The sequence below is a fragment of the Ursus americanus genome, chromosome X, assembly GCF_024610735.1.
Source record: "Ursus americanus isolate L20-20 chromosome X, mUrsAme1.1.p, whole genome shotgun sequence".
NCBI classification, from domain to species: domain Eukaryota; kingdom Metazoa; phylum Chordata; class Mammalia; order Carnivora; family Ursidae; genus Ursus; species Ursus americanus.
Window position 1 is genome coordinate 80,925,033 of NC_142164.1, and position 20,640 is coordinate 80,945,672.

The 20,640-nt window shown below is 37.9% G+C and overlaps 1 protein-coding gene across 2 annotated transcripts in view; it reads left to right on the plus strand.

Moving 5' to 3' along the window:
- DGKK (diacylglycerol kinase kappa) overlaps positions 1-20,640 on the plus strand; it is a 177,893-nt gene that overhangs the window by 44,601 nt on the left and 112,652 nt on the right. For both annotated transcript variants that reach the window (XM_087859607.1, XM_045786755.2), the window contains exon 4: positions 1,638-1,742. In XM_087859607.1, the coding sequence (XP_087715733.1) occupies positions 1,638-1,742 (105 nt within the window). The remainder of the gene's footprint in view (positions 1-1,637; positions 1,743-20,640) is intronic.

The window sequence follows — 20,640 nt, forward strand, 5'->3', positions numbered from 1 at the left end:
AATCAATCCTCCTGGTGAACATAGAACATATCAAGATAATCAAGCTATGTGACACTCCCTCCTTTGATGAGGTGGATAAGAACCTAAATCTAAAGTGAAAGTTACCTTATGCTGATATTATTGATGAGAGCGCCTCAAAGAAAACAGAGGATTTTCAAGGGATGCATTCAAGGGTTTGGCACTGCTGAAATGTCATAAGTCTTTGCTTATTCAAGTGAATCCAGACCAGAAAGCTCACTGAAAAATAGCAAGTCTATTGGCTCAGGAATTCTCCTTCCCATCTCCCTCTAGATCTGTCTTCTCCCAGCTCAATGGTAGGTTATGGAGACAGGGGTTCCTCTTCAGGAGGGTGATACTTAGCAGACTAAAGAGGTAGAGGTCCAATACCCCACTTCTGTGGCTGGTGCACATTCCATTCTCTTTTAAAAGGAAAGCAGTAGGATATAAGAAGGAGACCCTACTATCATTTCTCTCTCTCATTAAATCACACGGACCTAGGGTAAAGTTGAGAGTTCTGTTGACCCAGTCACAAAAATCTCAACCTTTGGGTGATGAGCATATAGGCTAATGTTTTTCATCTTCATTCTACAAAGAAGTCCCAAGGACTAGAATGCCCCTTAGCCTAATTAAAACACAGAGGCACCATTGATGAGCCCCACACACGAATGGGTTTGGACCAAAGGTGTGGCTGTTATCATAATTCCCTCTAGATTCTATTCCCATCTATCACAGAATCATGCTGTGCTACATGCAAAATGAGAAGAAAATTGTTTGTTGGTGTAGTGAGTTCTAGTTCCAAGATTTGGGGGGCTCATAGTAAAGGCAAGTAGGACCATTGAAACAATCACTGATGCTGTAGCCATCTGTGTCCCTCCTGCCTTCTGGGAAAAGACCAAGTCCTGACCATAGTCTACCTCTGCTAGAGCCTCAACATGGCTTTCTCATTATTACTGCCAGGGTTCATACACCAACCAGGATTAAGAGACACAATGGTCAGATTCTCTTCAAGTTGTCCTTGACTATATGCAAGAAAGAAACTGGATTTTTAGACTCTTCACTATTTTCACTCTCCCCTCAAACAGAAAGAGGCAGACCCTGCTGAAGCATATACCCTTTTACCGTTTTTAAGTAGACAAAGCAACAGTAAGTGAGTAAGATTTTCAGACAACCTCATTGGAGTAATAGATGGTGCGTAGCTTAGTGTTTAAGAACATGTATTCTGGAGCCAAAAAATCTAGATTTTAATTCTGGCTCAGCTTTCTACCTGCTAGGTGGCCCTGGGAAATTCATTAAGTTCCCTTTGCCTTGCCTTTCCTGACTATGAAATGAGAAAAATAATAATGCCCATCTCATGGGGTCATAATGAAGATTGAAATAAATATTATACATAAAGTATAATATAGCAGTGCCTGGCACATAGTAAATGCTGTAAGTGTTATTTATTACTATTATCATTATTATTATTTTGGGTAGGTATCCTAGAATTTCTGTCTTACATTTAAGTGGCTCTGGAAATTTCTGTCTTACATTTAAGAAGTGGCTTGGTAGACCTGTCTAGTCCTTGAAGAGTTCACAGGCTCTGTTTGGGGGCAAAGTTGTGGAATGTGAGCCAGCTAATAATGTGACTTTTTGTTTAGGTGATCACACCACAACGAAAAGTTACCCTGGCTGCACCCAACCGGAAAGACATGGAAGAATGGATTAACGTCATTAAAACTGTCCAACAGGGAGAAATTCGTAAGGTAAGGGAAATAGTAGAGAATTCACACAACTTTCAGAAGTAAACACTTAATTGATTGCATTAGTTAAGCCACCTTTCAAACAGGGAAATAATAAGATGGAAGTAGAGACCACGTGGTGAGGAATTATAGATGGATATAATTATAAAAAGGAGGAATTCACTTAGACATGACCTTGGTAAGTATGTGGTTTAGATAATTCTGTACACATTTACTTGATATGTAGATGTTACTGTATGCCCAATGGATGAGGCCCTCAAGATGTATGGGAGCACTGTCTTTCTCTGCTTGACTTATTTCATTTAGCATAATCTCTTCCAGTCCCATCCATGTTGCTACAAATGTTGTGTGATCGTTCTTTCTGATGGCTGAGTACTATTCCAGTGTATATATGAACCACATCTTCTTAATCCAGTCATCTGTTGAAGGGCATCTCGGCTCCTTCCACAATTTAGCTGTTGTGGACAATGCTGCTATGAACATATGGTTTCACTCATTTATGGAACATAAGAAATAGCAGGGAGATCGGTAGAAGAAGGAAGGGAAGAATGAAGAGGGGGTAAACAGAAGGGGGAATGAACCATGAGAGACTGTGGACTCTGGGAAACAACCTGAGGGCCTCAGAGGGGAGGGGTTGGGGGATTGGGATAGGCCGGTGATGGGTATTAAGGAGGGCACATACTGCATGGTGCACTGGGTGTTATATGCAAATAATGAATCATGGAACATTGCATCAAAAGCTGGGGCTGTACTGTATGGTGACTAATATAACAAAATAAAAATTATAAAAAAAAAGATGTATGGGAGCAGCTAACTTAGATGTTCTTATGTTAACAAATCTGCAATCAACAGTTTAGACCTGGGTCTGCTGAGTAACTATAGTAACAGTTAAGGAAACTGAGGTTCACAAAGGAGAAGGAAACAAAGATGAAATAATTACTCCATAGCAATGAAATAACTACTCAGTAGCAAAGGCAGGATTTGGACCCAGGCTGTGTGACTCTAAAGCTTATGTTCTTAAACACTATGTCATTTTGCCTTTCTGTTTACCATCCACCACAAAAGAAATGTAGGAGGAAGATCAAGGAGCAGTCCTCTCCAAAGCTTAGCAAAGTTCTTTTTCTCCTTAGTAATACCGGTCCTGCAACAAATGGTACACCATTCAAACTCTGGGCTACGCACTTGATCCACTCTTCTGAAGCCCTTCCATAGTTAGAAGTTATGTAAGCTTCAAGAGGGGAGAGATTTTTGTCCTTTGTTTTCTTATATCAGTGTCTGGCACATAGTAGAGATGCAATAAATATTTGTTGAATAAATAAATGAATCTGAGGGTAGTCATGGAGCCAGGGTTTAGAGAGAGAATGACACATGGTTCATCCTAAAGCAAAATTCTGCTGTGCAGGTCTTGGAGATAAAGGGAAAATGAATCCACCCTTAAAAAAGAAGCTGATATTTTAAGTAACAAGCAAAGGGTAGAGAATTATTATAGGCATTTGGGATGGAGCAGTGATAATAATGGGTTTTATTTTATTTATTTATATTTTTTAAAGTTTTTTATGTAGTGTTCCATGATTCATTATTTGCGTATAACACCCAGTGCACCATGCAATATGTGCCCTCCTTAATACTCATCACCAGTCTATCCCAATCCCCCACCCCCTCCCCTCTGAAGCCCTCAGGTTGTTTCCCAGAGTCCTTAGTCTCTCCTGGTTCATTCCCCCTTCTGTTTACCGCCCGCTTCATTCTTCCCTTCCTTCTCCTACCGATCTCCCTGCTGTTTCTTATGTTCCATAAATGAGTGAAACCATATGATAATTGTCTTTCTCTGCTTGACTTATTTCACTTAGCATAATCTCCTCCAGTCCCGTCCATGATTGCTACAAATGTTGTGTAATCGTTCTTTCTGATGGCTGAGTAATATTCCAATAATGGGTTTTATAAGCAAAAACAATGCTATAGAAAAAAATCATGTGTTCTCATTTCTCTAGGACTTCTCAGGCTTTTGACCACTTATTTTCATAGTGATATACTCTGCTATTCATGGATTATGAGTACATGACAAGTTGACTTACCTGGGGCCTAGATATCTTCCCACATATCAATAAGACCTCTCCCAGTCCTATGTTGTCTATGCATAAAGGAGAGATTCTTGCTTAGAATCTGATGATGGTCTTTATATGAAATGCTTTCATCATTTTACTCCTTTGTTGTTTTCTTCTTTCTTTCCTAATAGAGAAACTCATCCCATTCCTCCCCTTCACTCCCATTAAGCCCACTATGGCACAGCATTAGTGGTAGCTACAAAAAGTTGTGATTTCCATGCTCCTCTTCTATTTTCATCCCTATGGGCCAATCCCTTTCCTTCCCTTGGTTTATCTCTATCCAAACTGGAGCACTTCTCATGAAACACACACTTTCAATTTGATGTAAAAGTTTACATATGATATTTTTAATTTCAGTTATTAGTCTAGAAATGCAAAAGCTTCTAGAGAAAACCATCAGAGCATTGATGTGCTATTCCTGATTCAACTGAATTAAACATCTAGGTATTGACTACCTAGCATAAACTAGAAAGGAAAAAAATAATCTGCCTGTTTACTCTCGGAAGAATCGTGTTTCAGGTTGCAATCACAACCTCTGTGAAGCTGCTCCAGGGACCTAAATCTATTAAGGAACACTTTTAGCTGATAGTGAAATGTCACAGCACAAGCATCTTAGCAATTCATCTTGCATGAGTCTTAAAGAGTCAAATATGCTTTCTCTCATATATACCTTATCTCTAATGGTCTCTTCTATTCTCTGTCACCACCAATGCCGATACAGGGTGAAGGAAAATTAATTATGGACTTAGTGGTCTATTAAAGTCACTATAAGGTAATTGTATAACCTACTAGAATATAGGCAGTACACATTAAAGAATGAGCCCTTACTAGGCCCCCAGTTCTGTTCCATAGAGAGTTGAAAAGGCGGTGTGGCTTTGGCTCCTGGCTGCAATGAGATTTTAGGTAGTTGGGAAGACAATATATACACAAAGGAAACAGTTAAATGACAGTATTTGAGATAAATAATAGTTTTCAGACATCTTACAAGACAGGGCATGATTGTTTGCCAGATGAATGAAACAGACAGTAAAGTGGTATAGGAGTTCAGGAGACAAAAATATGGGATGGAGTTCTCTGGAAAGCGTTAATAGAGGATAGATTTGAGACTGACCTTGAAAGATGAATAGGATTTTATTGGTGACAGGGAATTAGGGGTAGGTGGAAATCCTAAACAGGGGAATTAATATAAGCAAAAGCTGAGTAACAGAAAAAGAGAAGCTTTTTGCAATAGAGTGAAAGGGGAACTCCATTTGACCAGAAGAGTTTGGCAAAGTTAGTTTAAGAAATATCTGGAGAGGTTGCCTGAGCTTGATTGTAGAGGATTATCAATGCCAGGATAAAGAGTGGTGAAGAACTGTAGTATATCAAAGTTTAATTTAAAGATGGATTAGAAAAGAAAGAGAGTTTATCAAAGGGATACTTTAGAGATACAACCTGGATTAGATGAGGGAAAAACTGGAAGCAGAAGATCATAGAGGAAGCTAGAGATTAATTCAGACAAGACAAAATTAAGCTCCAGAATGAAAATAGAAAGGGAGGACAAATAGTAGATACTGAGATGGAGGTGGGGAAATCTAAATACATGAAAGAAGCAAAGGAGAGAGAGGAGTCATAAGCAGATAAAAGGTTTGAGCCTAGGAGATTTAAAGAAAGAATAGGAAGGAGAAAGTCGGAAATAAAGAGCTACTTAGAAGATTAGATTAAAAGGTTAGCTCTTTCTAATGAATTGTCATGGATCCATTGACTATGGGAATAGGAATAGACCTTAAGGCTCATCTAGACTCCAGATTCTAAATGCTAAAGCATCTTTAGATCAAGTCATGCAACCTTTATTTAAATGCTTCCAAAGATGGAGAACTAAGTTTCTTACAAAAGAGTCAATTCTGGGGCACCTGGGTGGCTCAGTCAGTTAAGTGTCCAACTCTTGACCTCTGCTCAGGTCTTGATCTCCAGGTCATGAGTTCAAGCCCCATGTTGGGTGTAGAGATGACTTAAATAAATTTTAAAAAATAAGATTTTATTTATTTGAGAGAGGATGAGAGGGAGAGAAAATGAGATCATGAGCAGGGTGAGGGGCAGACGGAGAAGCAGACTCCCCACTGAGTGAGGAAGCCTGATGTGGGGCTCAATCCCAGGGCCCTGGGATCATGACCCAAGCCGAAGGCAGCACTTAACTGACTGAGCCACCCAGGCACCCCAATAAAAAACATTTTTTAAAGAGTCCATTCAATGTTCCTAAAGGTCTAAATTTTAGAAAGTTTTTCTGGTCTTTGGCCTAGTAGAATAACATTCTAACATTCAGTGTGTGCTATAAGAATGGCATCTGCTGCCTCTTGAGGTAGAAAGCTGCCTGTTATTGGAAACATTTAAAGCAAACTATTTAAGCAACTGCTTCTGAGAATGTTATATAGAAAATTAATTTTTCATAGTGACATTAGCAAGATGGTGGACTCGGTGGTCTCAATGCTCATCCCCTCCCCACAAAAACATCAAAAACATTAAATAAACAGCTACATGCCAACTAGAAGAGCTCTGAGAGAGCTCCAGAATATAATAAAGAAGCTGCAGAAACTCTATGGAGCACAGAGACAGAGTGGCCATGTAGAAGAGCATAGTAAGCAGCTTACTTGCATTGCCCCATCCTCCAGTCTGGAAGAGCTTGGGGCCAAAAAGAATCCCCTCAGCCTGACCTCCCTCCAAATGGGAGAAGGAGAGCAGGAGGATTCCAACAGTCTTCATCAGTGCTGTGGGCAAATGCAGCTTTCACCATGGAGATGCTCTACAGACTTCATTAATGCTAAATCAAATCAATCACAGCTGACTGGAACCTATGCTGCTGTGGACCCCCCACCCCCAAAGAGCTGCTATAGCAACTTCCCTGAAAAAGCTGCCACCACTGTGCCCCCACTGGGAAAGTGCCACTGCATGCACCCCACCAAAGCTGCCACCTACCACTGCATCCTGCTCCTCCCACCAGAGTCACAACCTCCATTTCTGTAACCATACACACATCCTGGACCCCAACTCCATGGCTCCACAGCACACAATCATGCCTCACACACCACAGCACACAATCATGCCTCACACAATCATGCCTCACACACCTCACGCACTATGATAAAGGTACCTGTGTCCCAATCCCAGATACCACAATTTTTCTGGATGACCCTGAACTCCAACCCCAGTGCCAAGCCACTATACAGGTGCCCAAACCCAAGATATCAACACCACTGCCACTGCAAATGTGTTTGTGCCCCTAATCCTGGTACCATTACAACCACATGTGTGTCTACACACTGGACGTAGCAATAAGAAGGATCCTCTTAGAAATGACTTCCCTTGTGGAGGAAAAGGAGAACTGGAGGACCAAGCAGCCCTCACCACCAAGCTGCCCAACAGCCCTTACCACCACTATGGAAGCCCACAGCCTTGGCCAATGAGGTCCCCTGCAATCTTTGCCAACACTGGCCTCAGTTGATGGAGCTCCACAGAGACTTTGCTGCTGTGCCCTCCCTGAAGCAGGAATTGCTGCTACACGGTCTAGAGCCAGAGCTGCCATATCCAACCCAAATTAGTACTCTCACACCTACCTAGGTAAAAGTCTTTATCCCCAAAATGAGTCTAGAGTCTGGAAGAGGTGACTGCTCCATCACATGTGCAGACATCAACACAAGGGTACCAAAAGCATAAAAAAATCAAGAAAACAGAACACCATCAAAGAATTAACAATAGTTTTCCAGTAATTGACATCAAAGAAATAGAGATCTATGAACTTCCTGAAAGAGAATTCAAAATAATTGTTTTAAGGAAGTTCAGTGAACTACAAGAGAGCACAGATGGACTATTCAATAAAATCAGGAAATCAATATTTGAACAAAATTAGAAGCTCAACAAAAAGATAGAAATCATTAAGAAAGAGCCAAACAAATTCTGGTGCTGAAGAATACAATAAATGGAATGAAAAAATGCAGCAGGGAGCTTTAACAGAAGACTTGATCAAACAGAAGAAAGAATTTACAAATAGGTCATTTTAAATCAGTCAGAGAAGAAAAAAGAATGAAAAAGCATGGAGGAAAGCAAACAAATATATGCATTATGGGAGTCCAAGAAGAAGAGAAAGGGGCAGAAAGCTATTTAAAGAAATAATGGTTGAAAACTCCCCAAATCTTGGGAGGAAGATGGAAATCCAGATTCATGAAGCTCAAAAATCTTCATACAAGATCAACCCAAAGAAGACTACATGAAGACAAAATCAAATTGTTAAAAGTCAAGAGCAAAGAAAATTTTGAAAGCAGCAATAAGGGAACCCTAATAGGACTATAAGCAGTGTTCTCAACAGATATCTTGCCCACCAAGAAAGGGTGAGATTATGTAATCAAAGTACTGAAAGAAAAAAACTTACATACAGAAATACTATGTCTAGTAAAATTATCCTTTAAAATGAAGGAGAGGGGTGCCTAGGTGGCCCAGTCTGTTAAGTGTCCAACTCTTGGTTTTGGCTCAGGTCATGATCTCAGGGTCCCCAGGATTAAGCCCTGTGTTAGGATCTGTGCTTCATATGGAGTCTGCTTGGGATTTTCTCTGTCTTTCCCTCTGCCCCTCTCCCCATGCTTGCTCACTCACTCTCTCTCTCTCAAATAAATAAATGAATAAATCTTTTAAAAAATAAAATAAAATGAAAGAGAGATAAAGTCTTTCCCAAATAAACACAAACTGAAGGAGTTTGTCACCACTACACATGCTTTACAAGAAAGGTTTCGAAGAGTTCTTCCAATTTAAATATAAACACAATAAACATTATGAAAGCATAAATCTCACAAATAAATGTAAATATATAGATGTATGAGGATTACTATAATACTGGTAATTTATGCATTAATTTATGTAGTGGATAAATTACTTACAACCCTAAAATAAAAGTTAGTAGGTAAAACTTTGTTAATGGGTACACAATATAAAAATAAGCAAACTCTGCCTACAAGAACAAAGTGTATGTGTTGGGGGGAGTAACAGTATAATGTTTTTGTATGCTATTGAAGTTAAACTGTTAACAATTCAAAATAGAAGATTATAACATGAGATATTTTATACAAGCCTTGAGCTACCGCCCCCCCAAAACAACTATAATAGATTCACAAAAGATAAAGAGAAGAAAACCAAAGCAAATCACTACAAAAAAATGATCATTAATAATAAAGGAAGACAACAAGAGAAGAAGACAAGGTCAAAACAGCTGAAAGACATACAGAAAACAAATACCAAAATGGTAATAATGAATCTTCACTTATCAATAATTGCTTTAAATATAAATGGATTAACTTCATCAATCAAAAGACAAGGAGTGTAATACTCTAGCTTCATCCATGTCATTGCAAATGGCAAGATTTCATTCTTTTTTATGGCTGAGTAATACTCCATTGTATATATAAATACCATTTCTTCTTTATCCATTCATCAGTCAATGAACATGGGCTGTTCCCATATCTTGGCTATTGTAGGTAATATTGCTATAAACATTGGGGTGCATGTACCCCTTTGAATTAGTATTTTTGTATTTTTTGGGTAAATACCTAGTAGTGCAATTGCTGGATCATAGGGTAGTTCTATTTTTAACTTTTTGAGGAACCTCTATACTGTTTTCCAGAGTGGCTACACAAATTTGTATTTCCACCAACAGTGCAGGAGGATTCCCCATAAGTCAGTCAGAGAAAGACAAACAGCATATGATTTCACTCATACATGGAATTTAAGAAACAACATAAATGACCACTGGGGAAAAGAGAGAGAGGCAAACTAAGAAACAGACTCTTAACTATAGAGAACAAACTGATGGTTACCAGCGGGGAAGTGGGTAAGGGGATGGGTTAAATAGGTGGTAGGTATTAAGGAGTGCACTTGTAATGAGTCCCGAGTGTTGTATGGAAGTGTTGAATCACTATATTGTACACCTGAAATTAATATTACACAGTATGTTAACTAACTAGAATTTAAAAAAAACTTCAATGAAAGACATGGACTGGCTGAATGCATAAGAAATAAGATCCAAAAATATGCTGTCTACAAGAGACTCAGTTTAGATGGGCATTAAGGAGAGCACATGATGTGATGAGCACTGGGTGTTATACACAACTAACGAATCATTGAACACTACATCAAAAACTAACGATGAAATATTTGTTGGCAAATTGAACTTAAATAAAAAAATAAAGAAATTATGGGCCAAAAGTGAAGGGATCAAAACAGGTATTTCATCCAAATTATAATCAAAAGAAAGCAGGGTGGCTATACTTATATCAGACAAAATAGACTTTTAAGACTAAAACTGTTTTTAGAGACAAAGAAGGGTATCATATAATGATAAAAGGGTCAATTCAACAGGAAAATATAACAATTATAAAAATATATGTACCCAACATCAGAGTACCTAAATATATAAAGCAAATAATGACAGATCTGAAAGCAGAAATTGGTATCAATACAATAATTGTAGGGAACTACAATACTGTACCTACAGTAATGTATAGAACATGCAGACAAAACATCAATAAACAGTTGACTTGAATAACACTATTGACCAAATGGACTTAACTGACATATACAGAAATTTCCACCCAACAGCAGCAGAAGACACATTTTTTTCAAGAGTGCATGGAACATCCTCCAGCACTGATAGTATATTATGCCACAAAACAAGTCTTAAGAAATTTAAGAATATAGAAATCATTCCAAGTATCTCTTCTGACCATAATGGAATGAAATAGAAATAAATAACACCAAGAAAATGGGGAAATTCATGAATAAATGAAAACTAAATAGTACATTTTTTTAAAATGTCTTTATTTATACATTTAAGTACTTTCTACACCCAACATGGGGCTCAAACTCACAACCCCAAGATCAAGCTTCACATGCTCTTCTGACTGAAGCAGCTAGGTGCCCCTAAACAGTATCCTTTTGAAAAACCATTGAGTCAAAGAGGAAATCCAAAAGAAATTTTAAAGTATCTTGAGAAAAACAAAAATGAAAATATAGTATACCAAAACTTAGGCATGTAGCAAAAGCAGTTACAAGAGGGAAGTTTATGGCAATAAGTGCCTCCACTAGAAAAGAAAGACGTCAAGTAAGAAACCTAAATTTACACCTCAAGGAGCTAGAAAAACAACAAACTAAGCCCAAATTTAGCAGAAGTAAAGAAATAATAAAGATTAGACAACTAAATCAAATAGAGAAAAAATATAAAAAGCCAACAAAACAAAGAGGTGATCTTTTTGAAAAGATGAACAAAATTGACAAATCCTTAGCTAGACCAACTAAGAAAAAAAGAGAGAAGATTCAAATAAATAAAACCAGAAATGAAAGAATAGACATTACAACAGATGCCTCAGAAATAAAAAGGATCACAAGAAACTATTGTAAACAAACTAGACAACCTAAAAGAAATGGGTAAATTCCTAGAAACATACAAACTACTAAAACTGAATCAGGAAGAAATAGAAAACCTGAATAGACCAATAACAAATAAGGAGACTGAATCAGTAATCACCAATCTCCCAATGAAGAAAAGCCCAGGAACAAAAAAAAAAGAAAAGAAAAGAAAAGCCCAGGACATGATGGCTTCATGGGTGAATTCTACCATTCAAAGAAAAATTAATACCAATCCTTTCTAAACTCTTCCAGAGTTTAGATACTAAACCAGATACTGACACCAAAACCAGGTAAAGACACTACAAGAAAAGAAAAACACAAGCCAGTATCCCTGATGAACATGAATGCACAAATTCCTAGGAAAATACTAACAAACTGAATTCAGCAGTACATTAAAACGATCATACATTATAACCAAGAGGGATTTATCCCAGAAATGCAAGAATGGTACAAAATAGATAAATTGATCATTCTTTTTTTTCTTATACACAAGTTTCTTTTTTGGGTTTTTTTTTTTTGTTTTATTTAATTTATTTGTCCCAAATTTATGATTTTTACATATCATTGCCTGGAAAACTGTTACATAAATTGTGGTATACTCATGATATGAAATACTATGTAGCCATTAAATCAGGAAGATATTCATATGCTGACATTCTATATTGTTGAGTCAAAAAAGCAAATTTGCAACCAATATATATTGTCTGACTTGTAAAAAGAAAATCACTGCATTTGAATGTGTATATATGCGTGTGTTTATATGTGCATAGAAAAACTGGTGGCAGAATATACCTCAGGTTGATAAAAATGGATCCTCCGGGGTGAGATTAAGGATAGTTGAGTCTCACTGTTTACCTTTTACACCCTGCATTGTTTCATTTTTTTTATAATAATATTTTTTATTATATTATGTTAGTCACCATACAGTACATCCCTAGTTTTTGATGTAAAGTTCCATGATTCATTACTTGCGTATAACACCCAGTGCACCATGTAATACATGCCCTCCTCAATACCCATCACCAGCCTATCCCATTCCCCTCCCCCCCCTTAAGCCCTCGGTTTGTTTCCCAGAGTCCATAGTCTCTCATGGTTCATTTCCCCTTCTGTTTACCCCCCCTTCTTCTTCCCTCTCTTCTCCTACTGATCTTCCTACTTCTTATGAATTCTTATACATTAACAAAATGAAAGAAAAAAACCCCATGATCATCTCAATAATTTGGAAAAAGCATTTGACAAAGTTCAACACTCATTCACCAAAACTTTCAACAAAATAGAAATAGAAGGGTCTTGCCTTAAGACAATAAAGGCCCATATTTATTGCCTTAAGACAATGAAAAGCCCATAGCTAACAACATAATCAATGACAAAAATGGAAAGTTTGCTTTCTAAGATCTGGTACAAGGCAAAGATGCCTACTCTCACCACCTTTTTTCAACATAGTACTGGAAATCCATGCCAATGTAATTAGTCAAGAAAAAGAAATAAAAAGCATTCAAATTAGAAAGAAAAAAGTAAAAATGTCTCTGTTTACAGATGACACAATCATATATATAGGAAAACCGACAACCTCAACAAAATTTTTTATAAAGTTTTAATTTTAATTCCAGTGTAGTTAAATTATGGTGTTATATTTCAGGTGTACAATATAGTGATTCAACACTTTCATACATCACCCCGTGCCCATTATGACAAGTGCCCTCCTTAATCCCCATCACCTATTTGACCCATTTCCCCTCCCCTCTGGTAACCATCAATTTGTTCTCTATAGTTAAGAGTCTATTTCTTTTTTAAAAAAAAAGATTTTTTATTTATTCGACAGAGATAGAGACAGCCAGTGAGAGAGGGAACACAAGCAGGGGGAGTGGGAGAGGAAGAAGCAGGCTCATAGCGGAGGAGCCTGATGTGGGGCTCGATCCCACAACGCTGGGATCACGCCCTGAGCCGAAGGCAGACGCTTAACCGCTGTGCCACCCAGGCGCCCCAAGAGTCTATTTCTTGATCTCTCTTTTTTCATTTGCTTGTTTTGTTTAATAAATTCCACATATGAGTGAAGTCATATGGTATTTGTTTTCCTTGACTGACTTATTTTGCTTAGCATTATACTCTTTAGCTCCATCCTTGTTGTTGCAAATGGCAAGATTTCATTCTTTTTTATGGCTGAATAATATTCCATTGTGTGTGTGTATCATATACATATATACGTGTGTGTGTGTGTGTGTGTGTGTGTGTGTGTGTGTGTGTGTCACATTTTCTTTATTCATTTATCCATTGAGGGACATTTAGGTTGTTTCCATATCTTGGCTATTGTAAATAATGCTGAAATAAATATGGGAGTGCTGATACCTCTTTGAGATCTCAATTTCATTTCCTTTGGATATATACCCAGAAGCAGGAATGCTGGGACATAAGATAGTTCTATTTTAAAATATTTGAGGAATGTTCATACTGTTTTCCATAGCGACTGCACCAATTCACATTCTCACCAACAGTGCACAAGGGTTCACTTTTCTCCCTATCCTCACCCACATTTGTTATCTTTTGTCTTTTTGATAATAGCCACTCTGAGTTGAGATGATATATTACTGTGGTTTTTAAAAAAAAATTCCAGTATAGTTAACACAGAGTGTTATATTAGTTTCAGGTGTACAATATAGTGATTCAACAATTCTGTACATCACCTAGTGCTCATCATGACAAGTGCAATTCTTAATGCCCATCATGGGGATAGATAAAATAGGTAAAATATCATTGTGGTTTTTGTGTGTATGTTTGTGTATATGTATATGTGTGTGTATATATCTATATCTATATCTATATCTATCTATATCTATATATATATCTCCACACACATCTTCTTTATCCATTCATCTATAGATGGGCACTTGAAGCCTCAACAAAATTGTTAGAATTAATGAATGAATTCTGTAAAGTTGTAGGATGTAAAATCAACATACAACAATCAATCAGATTTCTATACATAAATGAACTATTTGAAGAAGAAATTAAGAAAAAAAAACCTATTCACAATAACAACAAAAAGAATAAAATACTTGGGGGCGCCTGGGTGGTGCAGTTGTTAAGCGTCTGCCTTCGGCTCAGGGCGTGATCCCAGCGTTCTGGGATCGAGCCCCACGTCAGGCTCCTCCGCTGGGAGCCTGCTTCTTCCTCTCCCACTCCTCGTGCTTGTGTTCCCTCTCTCACTGGCTGTCTCTGTCAAATAAATAAATAAATAAAATCTTTTTAAAAAAAGAATAAAATACTTGGGAATAAGCTTAACCAAAGAGGTGAAAGAGTTGTACACTGAACATTATGAAACATTGATGAAGGAAATTGAAGAAGACATAGATAAATTGATAGATCTCCCATATTCATGGATTGTAATAATTAACACTATGGAAATGTTCATACAAAGTGATCTATAGATTCAGTGCAATCCTGATCAAAATTCCAATGGCATTCCTTACAGAAATAGAAAAAAATTCTAAAATTTGTATAGAACCACCAAAGATCTGAAAATAGCCAAAGTAATCAGGAGCAAGAGGAACAAAACTAGAGGCATTGCATTTCCTAACATCAAAATATATTACAAAGTTAGGGGTGCCTGGGTGGCTCAGTTGGTTAAGCATCTGCCTTCAGCTCAGGTCCTCGGATTGAGCCCTGCATCAGGCTCCCTGCTCAGAGGGAAGTCTGCTTCTCCCTCTCCCTCGTCCCCTCTCCCAACTTGTGCAGTCTTTCTCAAATAAGTATATAAAATCTTTAAAAAACATATTCTGAAGTTATAGTAATCAAAACAGTATTGTATTGGCATAAAAGCAGACATATAGACCAATGAAACTAAATAGCACATAAATAAACCCATGCTTCTACAGTCATTTGATCTTTGACGAGTGTGCCAAGAACACAAAATAGGAGGATAGTCTCTTCAATAAATGGTGCTGGGAAAATTGGATATCTGTATGCAGAAAAATGAAATTGGACCCTTATCTCACACCATATACAAAAATCAACTCAAACTGAATTAAAGACTTAAACATAAGACCTGAACCTATAAAACTACTAGAAACCTATAAAGCTACTATGACACCAAAACAACAAGCAAAAAAGTAAAAATAAATAAATGGGATTACATCAGACTAAAAAGCTTCTGCATAGAAAGAAAACAATCAACAGTGAAAAGATAACCTAAGGAATGGGAGAAAATATTTGCAAACCATATATCTGATAATATCCAAAATAGATAAGTCATGCCTACAACTCAATACCCCCCCCCAAAAAATCTGATTTAAAAAAAGCAAAGGTCATGTATAGACATTTTTCCAAAGACATAAAAATGGCTAACAAGTACATGAAAAAGTACTCAACATCACTAATCATCACTAATGTAAATCAAAACCACAATGATATTTTACCTATTTTATCTATCCCCATGATGGGCATTAAGAATTGCACTTGTCATGATGAGCTCCAGGTGATGTACAGAATTGTTGAATCACTATATTGTACAACTGAAACTAATATAACACTGTATGTTAACTATACTGGAAATTTTTTTTAAAAACCACAGTAATATATCATCTCAACTCAGAGTGGCTATTATCAAAAAGACAAAAGATAACAAATGTGGGTGAGGATAGGGAGAAAAGTGAACCCTTGTGCACTGTTGGTGAGAATGTGAATTGGTGCAGTCGCTATGGAAAACAGTATGAACATTCCTCAAATATTTTAAAATAGAACTATCTTATGTCCCAGCATTCCCGCTTCTGGGTATTTATCCAAAGGAAATGAAATTGAGATCTCAAAGAGGTATCAGCACTCCCATATTTATTTCAGCATTATTTACAATAGCCAAGATATGGAAACAACCTAAATGTCCCCCAATGGATGAATGGATATACATATATACATATGTATATATGATATATATATACATACACGCGCACATATATACACATACATACATACACATACACAATGGAATATTGTTCAGCCTTCAAAAAGGAGGAAAATGAGGGGTGCCTGGGTGGTGCAGTCAGTTAAGCATCAAACTCTTGGTTTCAGCTCACATAGTGATCTCAGGGTCGTGAGACCTTAAGACTCTCTCTCCCTCTCCCTCTACTCCTCCCCACTGTACTCTCTCTAAAATAAATAAATAAATCTTAAAAAAATTAAAAGGAGGAAATTCTGCCGGTTGCAACAACATGGATGAACCTGGAGGATATTATGTTAAACTAAATAAGCCCGACACAGACAAATACTGCATGATCTCACTTATATGTGGAATCTAAAATAGTCAAACTTGGCATGCCTGAGTGGCTCAGTTGGTTAAGCGTCTGCCTTTGGCTCAGGTTATGATCCTGGGGTCCTGGGATTGAGCCCCGCATCAGGCTCCCTGCTCACCAGGGATTCTGCTTCTCCCTCTCCTTCTGCCCCTCTCCCCTGCTCATGCTGTCTCAATCCCTCTCTCTCTCAAATAAATATATAAAATCTTTTTAAAAAATAGTCAAACTTAAAGAAGCAGAGAGTAAATGGTGGTTACCAAGTGCTAGAAGAGGAGGAAATGAGGAGATGTTGGTTAAGGGGTACAAAGTTTCAGTTATGCAGGATGAATAAGTTCTGAGATCTAATGTACAACAATGTGCCTATAAGTAATAATCATTCATTGTAAACTAAAATTTGCAAAGAGGGAAGATCTTAAGTGTTCTCAATACACACGCACATAGAAAGAAAGAGAGTGGTAACTATCTGAGGTGATGGATATGTTAATTAGTTTGGCTTTGGGTGATTATTTCACTATATGTATGTGTGTACATTTATATATGTTTATCAGATCATCAAATTAAATTAAATATATATAACTTTAAATTGTCAAATTCACCTGAGTTTTTACAGTTCACTTTAAAAAGAAAATTAGTTTTTTTCTGGTGGGTAGACTAGATGAAATCTAACATTCCTTTCAATTTGAGAAGCTTATGATTCTAAGATTTAATTAAGCAGATGAGAAAACTGAAACTCAGAGGAGTTCAGTTGCCTTGCCTAAAGTCATAGTTTGTTGTTGCAGAATTGAGATTTCAGATCTCCTAACTCTTAATCCATGCTCTTGGAAGAACATCTTAAATTCTGACTAATTATCTTCATTCTCTCTTCTAGTCCCCACCACTTGTGATTATGCATGCAGTAATCTGACACACAACTAGTGGCTCTAAGCCAGACAACTAGATTGTGTAGAGCAACAAATAGATTCAAGTTGGCCAAATGATACTCTAGCTCATGCATAGTGTTTTCACAGCTAATGATTTGCTCAGGATGAACATATTTACACTTGTTGTGTAATTACTAATAGCTTCCCCCTTTCACTCTTAAAGTGTCCTGATTTGGATGATATGGTTACCTTACTAATGGCCAACCCAGGAGGCCCTAACATTTTGTAGTTACTAAACCTTGATATAACAAAGCAGTTGAGTTTAAGTTACAGCAAAACCAGTGATTCTGTTATATCTAAACATAGCCTTGCATCACATAAGCCGTCCTAAACAAGATTCCCTTAAGAAAATGCATCTTTAGAAGATTTTGTGCCTTATGGGATGTTTCATCTGAGACTCATGCACTTTGCAGATACTTCATGTTGTTAAGTTCTCACATTTGGATAGTGCAGTAGAGTTTACAAAATGCCTAGACTAACAAGATCTTCTTTAACTAGTAGAAAGATAATTACTGTACCTATCTGCGTTCTGGATTATGCTGAGAAGGATTCAGGAGATGGAGGAAATAGCCTTAGTTGCCCTAAAACATCAGAGTATGATTGGAGTGATGGTCTCTGCATGAATGTATTCACCTAAATATTTTAGAGGGGATAAAAATCAAGCACAAAACCCAGCAACCACACACTGAAAGAAACTTAAGTCAAACTGTCTTCATTCAGAGATCAGTGGTTTGTATACATGCCAGTTTTTCATCTGTCTTCAAAATGGATTTTAATCTGTGTCAACCACTAGAAAAGCCTGTAATGATATATTATATTAGTTTCCTAGGACTGCCACAGCAAATTACCATAAACTGAGTGAATTAAAACAACAGAAACTTATTCTCTCACAGTTCTGTAGCCTAGAAATCCAAAACCAAAGTGTCAGCAGAACCATGCTCTCTCTGAAGGCTTTAGGGGAGGATCCTTCTTTGCCTCTTCTTAGCTTCTGGTGATTGCAGACATTCCTTGACATGTTAAAAACATTACTCCAATCCCTGGCTCCATCATCACATGGTTGTCCCCCCTGTGTCTTCATGCTCTGTGTCTTCACATGGTGTTGTTCTCTCTGTGTGTAGCTGTGTCCAAACTTTCCTCTTCTTATAAGGACACCAGTCATTGGATTAGGGCTATCTGTGGTCTAATTCAGTATGACCTCTTTTTAAATCTACTATATCTCCAAAGACCCTATTTCCAAATAAGGCCACATTCACAGGTACTGGTGAATAGGACTTGAACATATTTTGAAGGAAGAACAGTCTATCCTCCGCCCACACCCCCAAAACTCATGGCCTTCCTACATGCAAAATACATCCACCCTATCTTGACATCCCCCAAAGACTTAACCCATTCCAGCATTAATTCTTAGCTCACAATCTGACCTTCTAAATAATCTAAATCAAGTATGGAAGAGACTTTTTGTATGGTCCATCTTAGGGAAAAGCTCCTCTCTATTCGTGAACTTGTAAAACCTAGAAAACAAGTTATCCACCTGCAAAATACAATGCTGTGACAGGCATAGGATAGACATTCCCATTCTGAAAGAGAAGAAATTGAAGGAATAAGAGGGTTGGTGGTCTAAAGCAAGCTGACAGCCCAGTAGAGCATATTCCATTAGGTTTCCAGGCCTCAGAATAATTCTCTGGTGGCTTGATATTCTTTCCTCTGGCCCCATTCTCTGAAGTTCGCAGGGGTGGGAGCCCCCCCAACCAAGGAAGTGGCCCTACCTTCTGGATCCAGGAATACAGTGACCTCACCTCCAGGCCACCACTTTTTGGATCTGTGGTGGCAGGGGCAGCATCTCTGGCTTCTGTACCACCCTCAGCATCCCTGCTGACCTCTGAGCCCCCTTAGAGGCATTCTTCCATTTTGTTGAAGAATAACACATGTTCACAGCCAAGTAACTCTACCAGCCTGTTTTCTGCTTGTAGAATCCCCAAAGTCTGACAGTCTTTCTTCATTTGGTCCCATGTCTGACCCTTCAGTCCAAGCTGGCAATGTTTCTGCTGAGATAGTTTATTGGATCCATGTGTCATACATCTAATCCCTCCAGCAGAAGTTTGTTCAGCCACACTCTTAGTGCTCTCTCCAAAGCACATTTTCTCATGTTTTGCAATATATGTAGGCTAATAATTTTCCAAATCTTCAAATTCTGGTAACTTTTTGCTTCATAGTTCTGGAATGGACTGAAACTTGCACATTCTAGGAGAGCTCACTTGTCACTTTGTAATGAAATGATATGTTTAGGAAGTTTTCTCCTCCACTAGACTATGAGCTTCCTGTGGCAAGAAGTTTGGATCATTTATCTCTATGTCTCCAGTGTCTAGCTTCATAGATGACACAAGGTTGGCTCTTAGTAACTATTGGAGGAGGGAAGGATGTTGAAAGGAAGGAACATACTTGTAGAGTTATAATTTAGTGGCTTGGGAAGTAGAAAGGTGCTGGGAGCTCAGACTGCCAAAACCAAGATTATGTCACTTCCTCAGGACTCTTCACCATCTACTCTGATCTTCTTGGAGCTTTGTCAGGGTCTAAGCATGCAAGAAACATTGCAATCACAAAGTGATCCCAGATCAGGTGAGCCTTTAGCTCATCAAAATAGCTTTTCTTTCTGGAACCTTCCTGATCAATCCAGCCACAGCTTAGCACATAGCCAGAATGCCAGAAGGGGGAAGGATGGAACAGAGAGTGCCATGTGTAGGCTATGGTTTAGATGGCTAATTTCTGTAAATTTTTTTTAAAGATTTTATTTATTTATTTATTTGACAGAGAGACAGCCAGCGAGAGAGGGAATACAGGCAGGGGGAGTGAGAGAGAAAGAAGCAGGCTCCCAGCGGAGGAGCCTGATGTGGGGCTCAATCCTGGGACTCTGGGATCACGCCCTGAGCCAAAGGCAGCCGCTTAATGACTGAGCCACCCAGGTGCCCCTAATTTCTGTAAATTGATCAAGGCTGAATACTTAATGTGCTAGAACCCTCAGTACCTCTCTCTCTCTAATGGACCACTATCAGAGGGCATCAGGGAGAACATATAGTTCTTTTTAAAGTTTTGTTATACCTTTACACACCCTACCCATTATATTATATAAATATAACCCATTACTTATCGTCAAGAATAAAAAGCTAAATGTGTA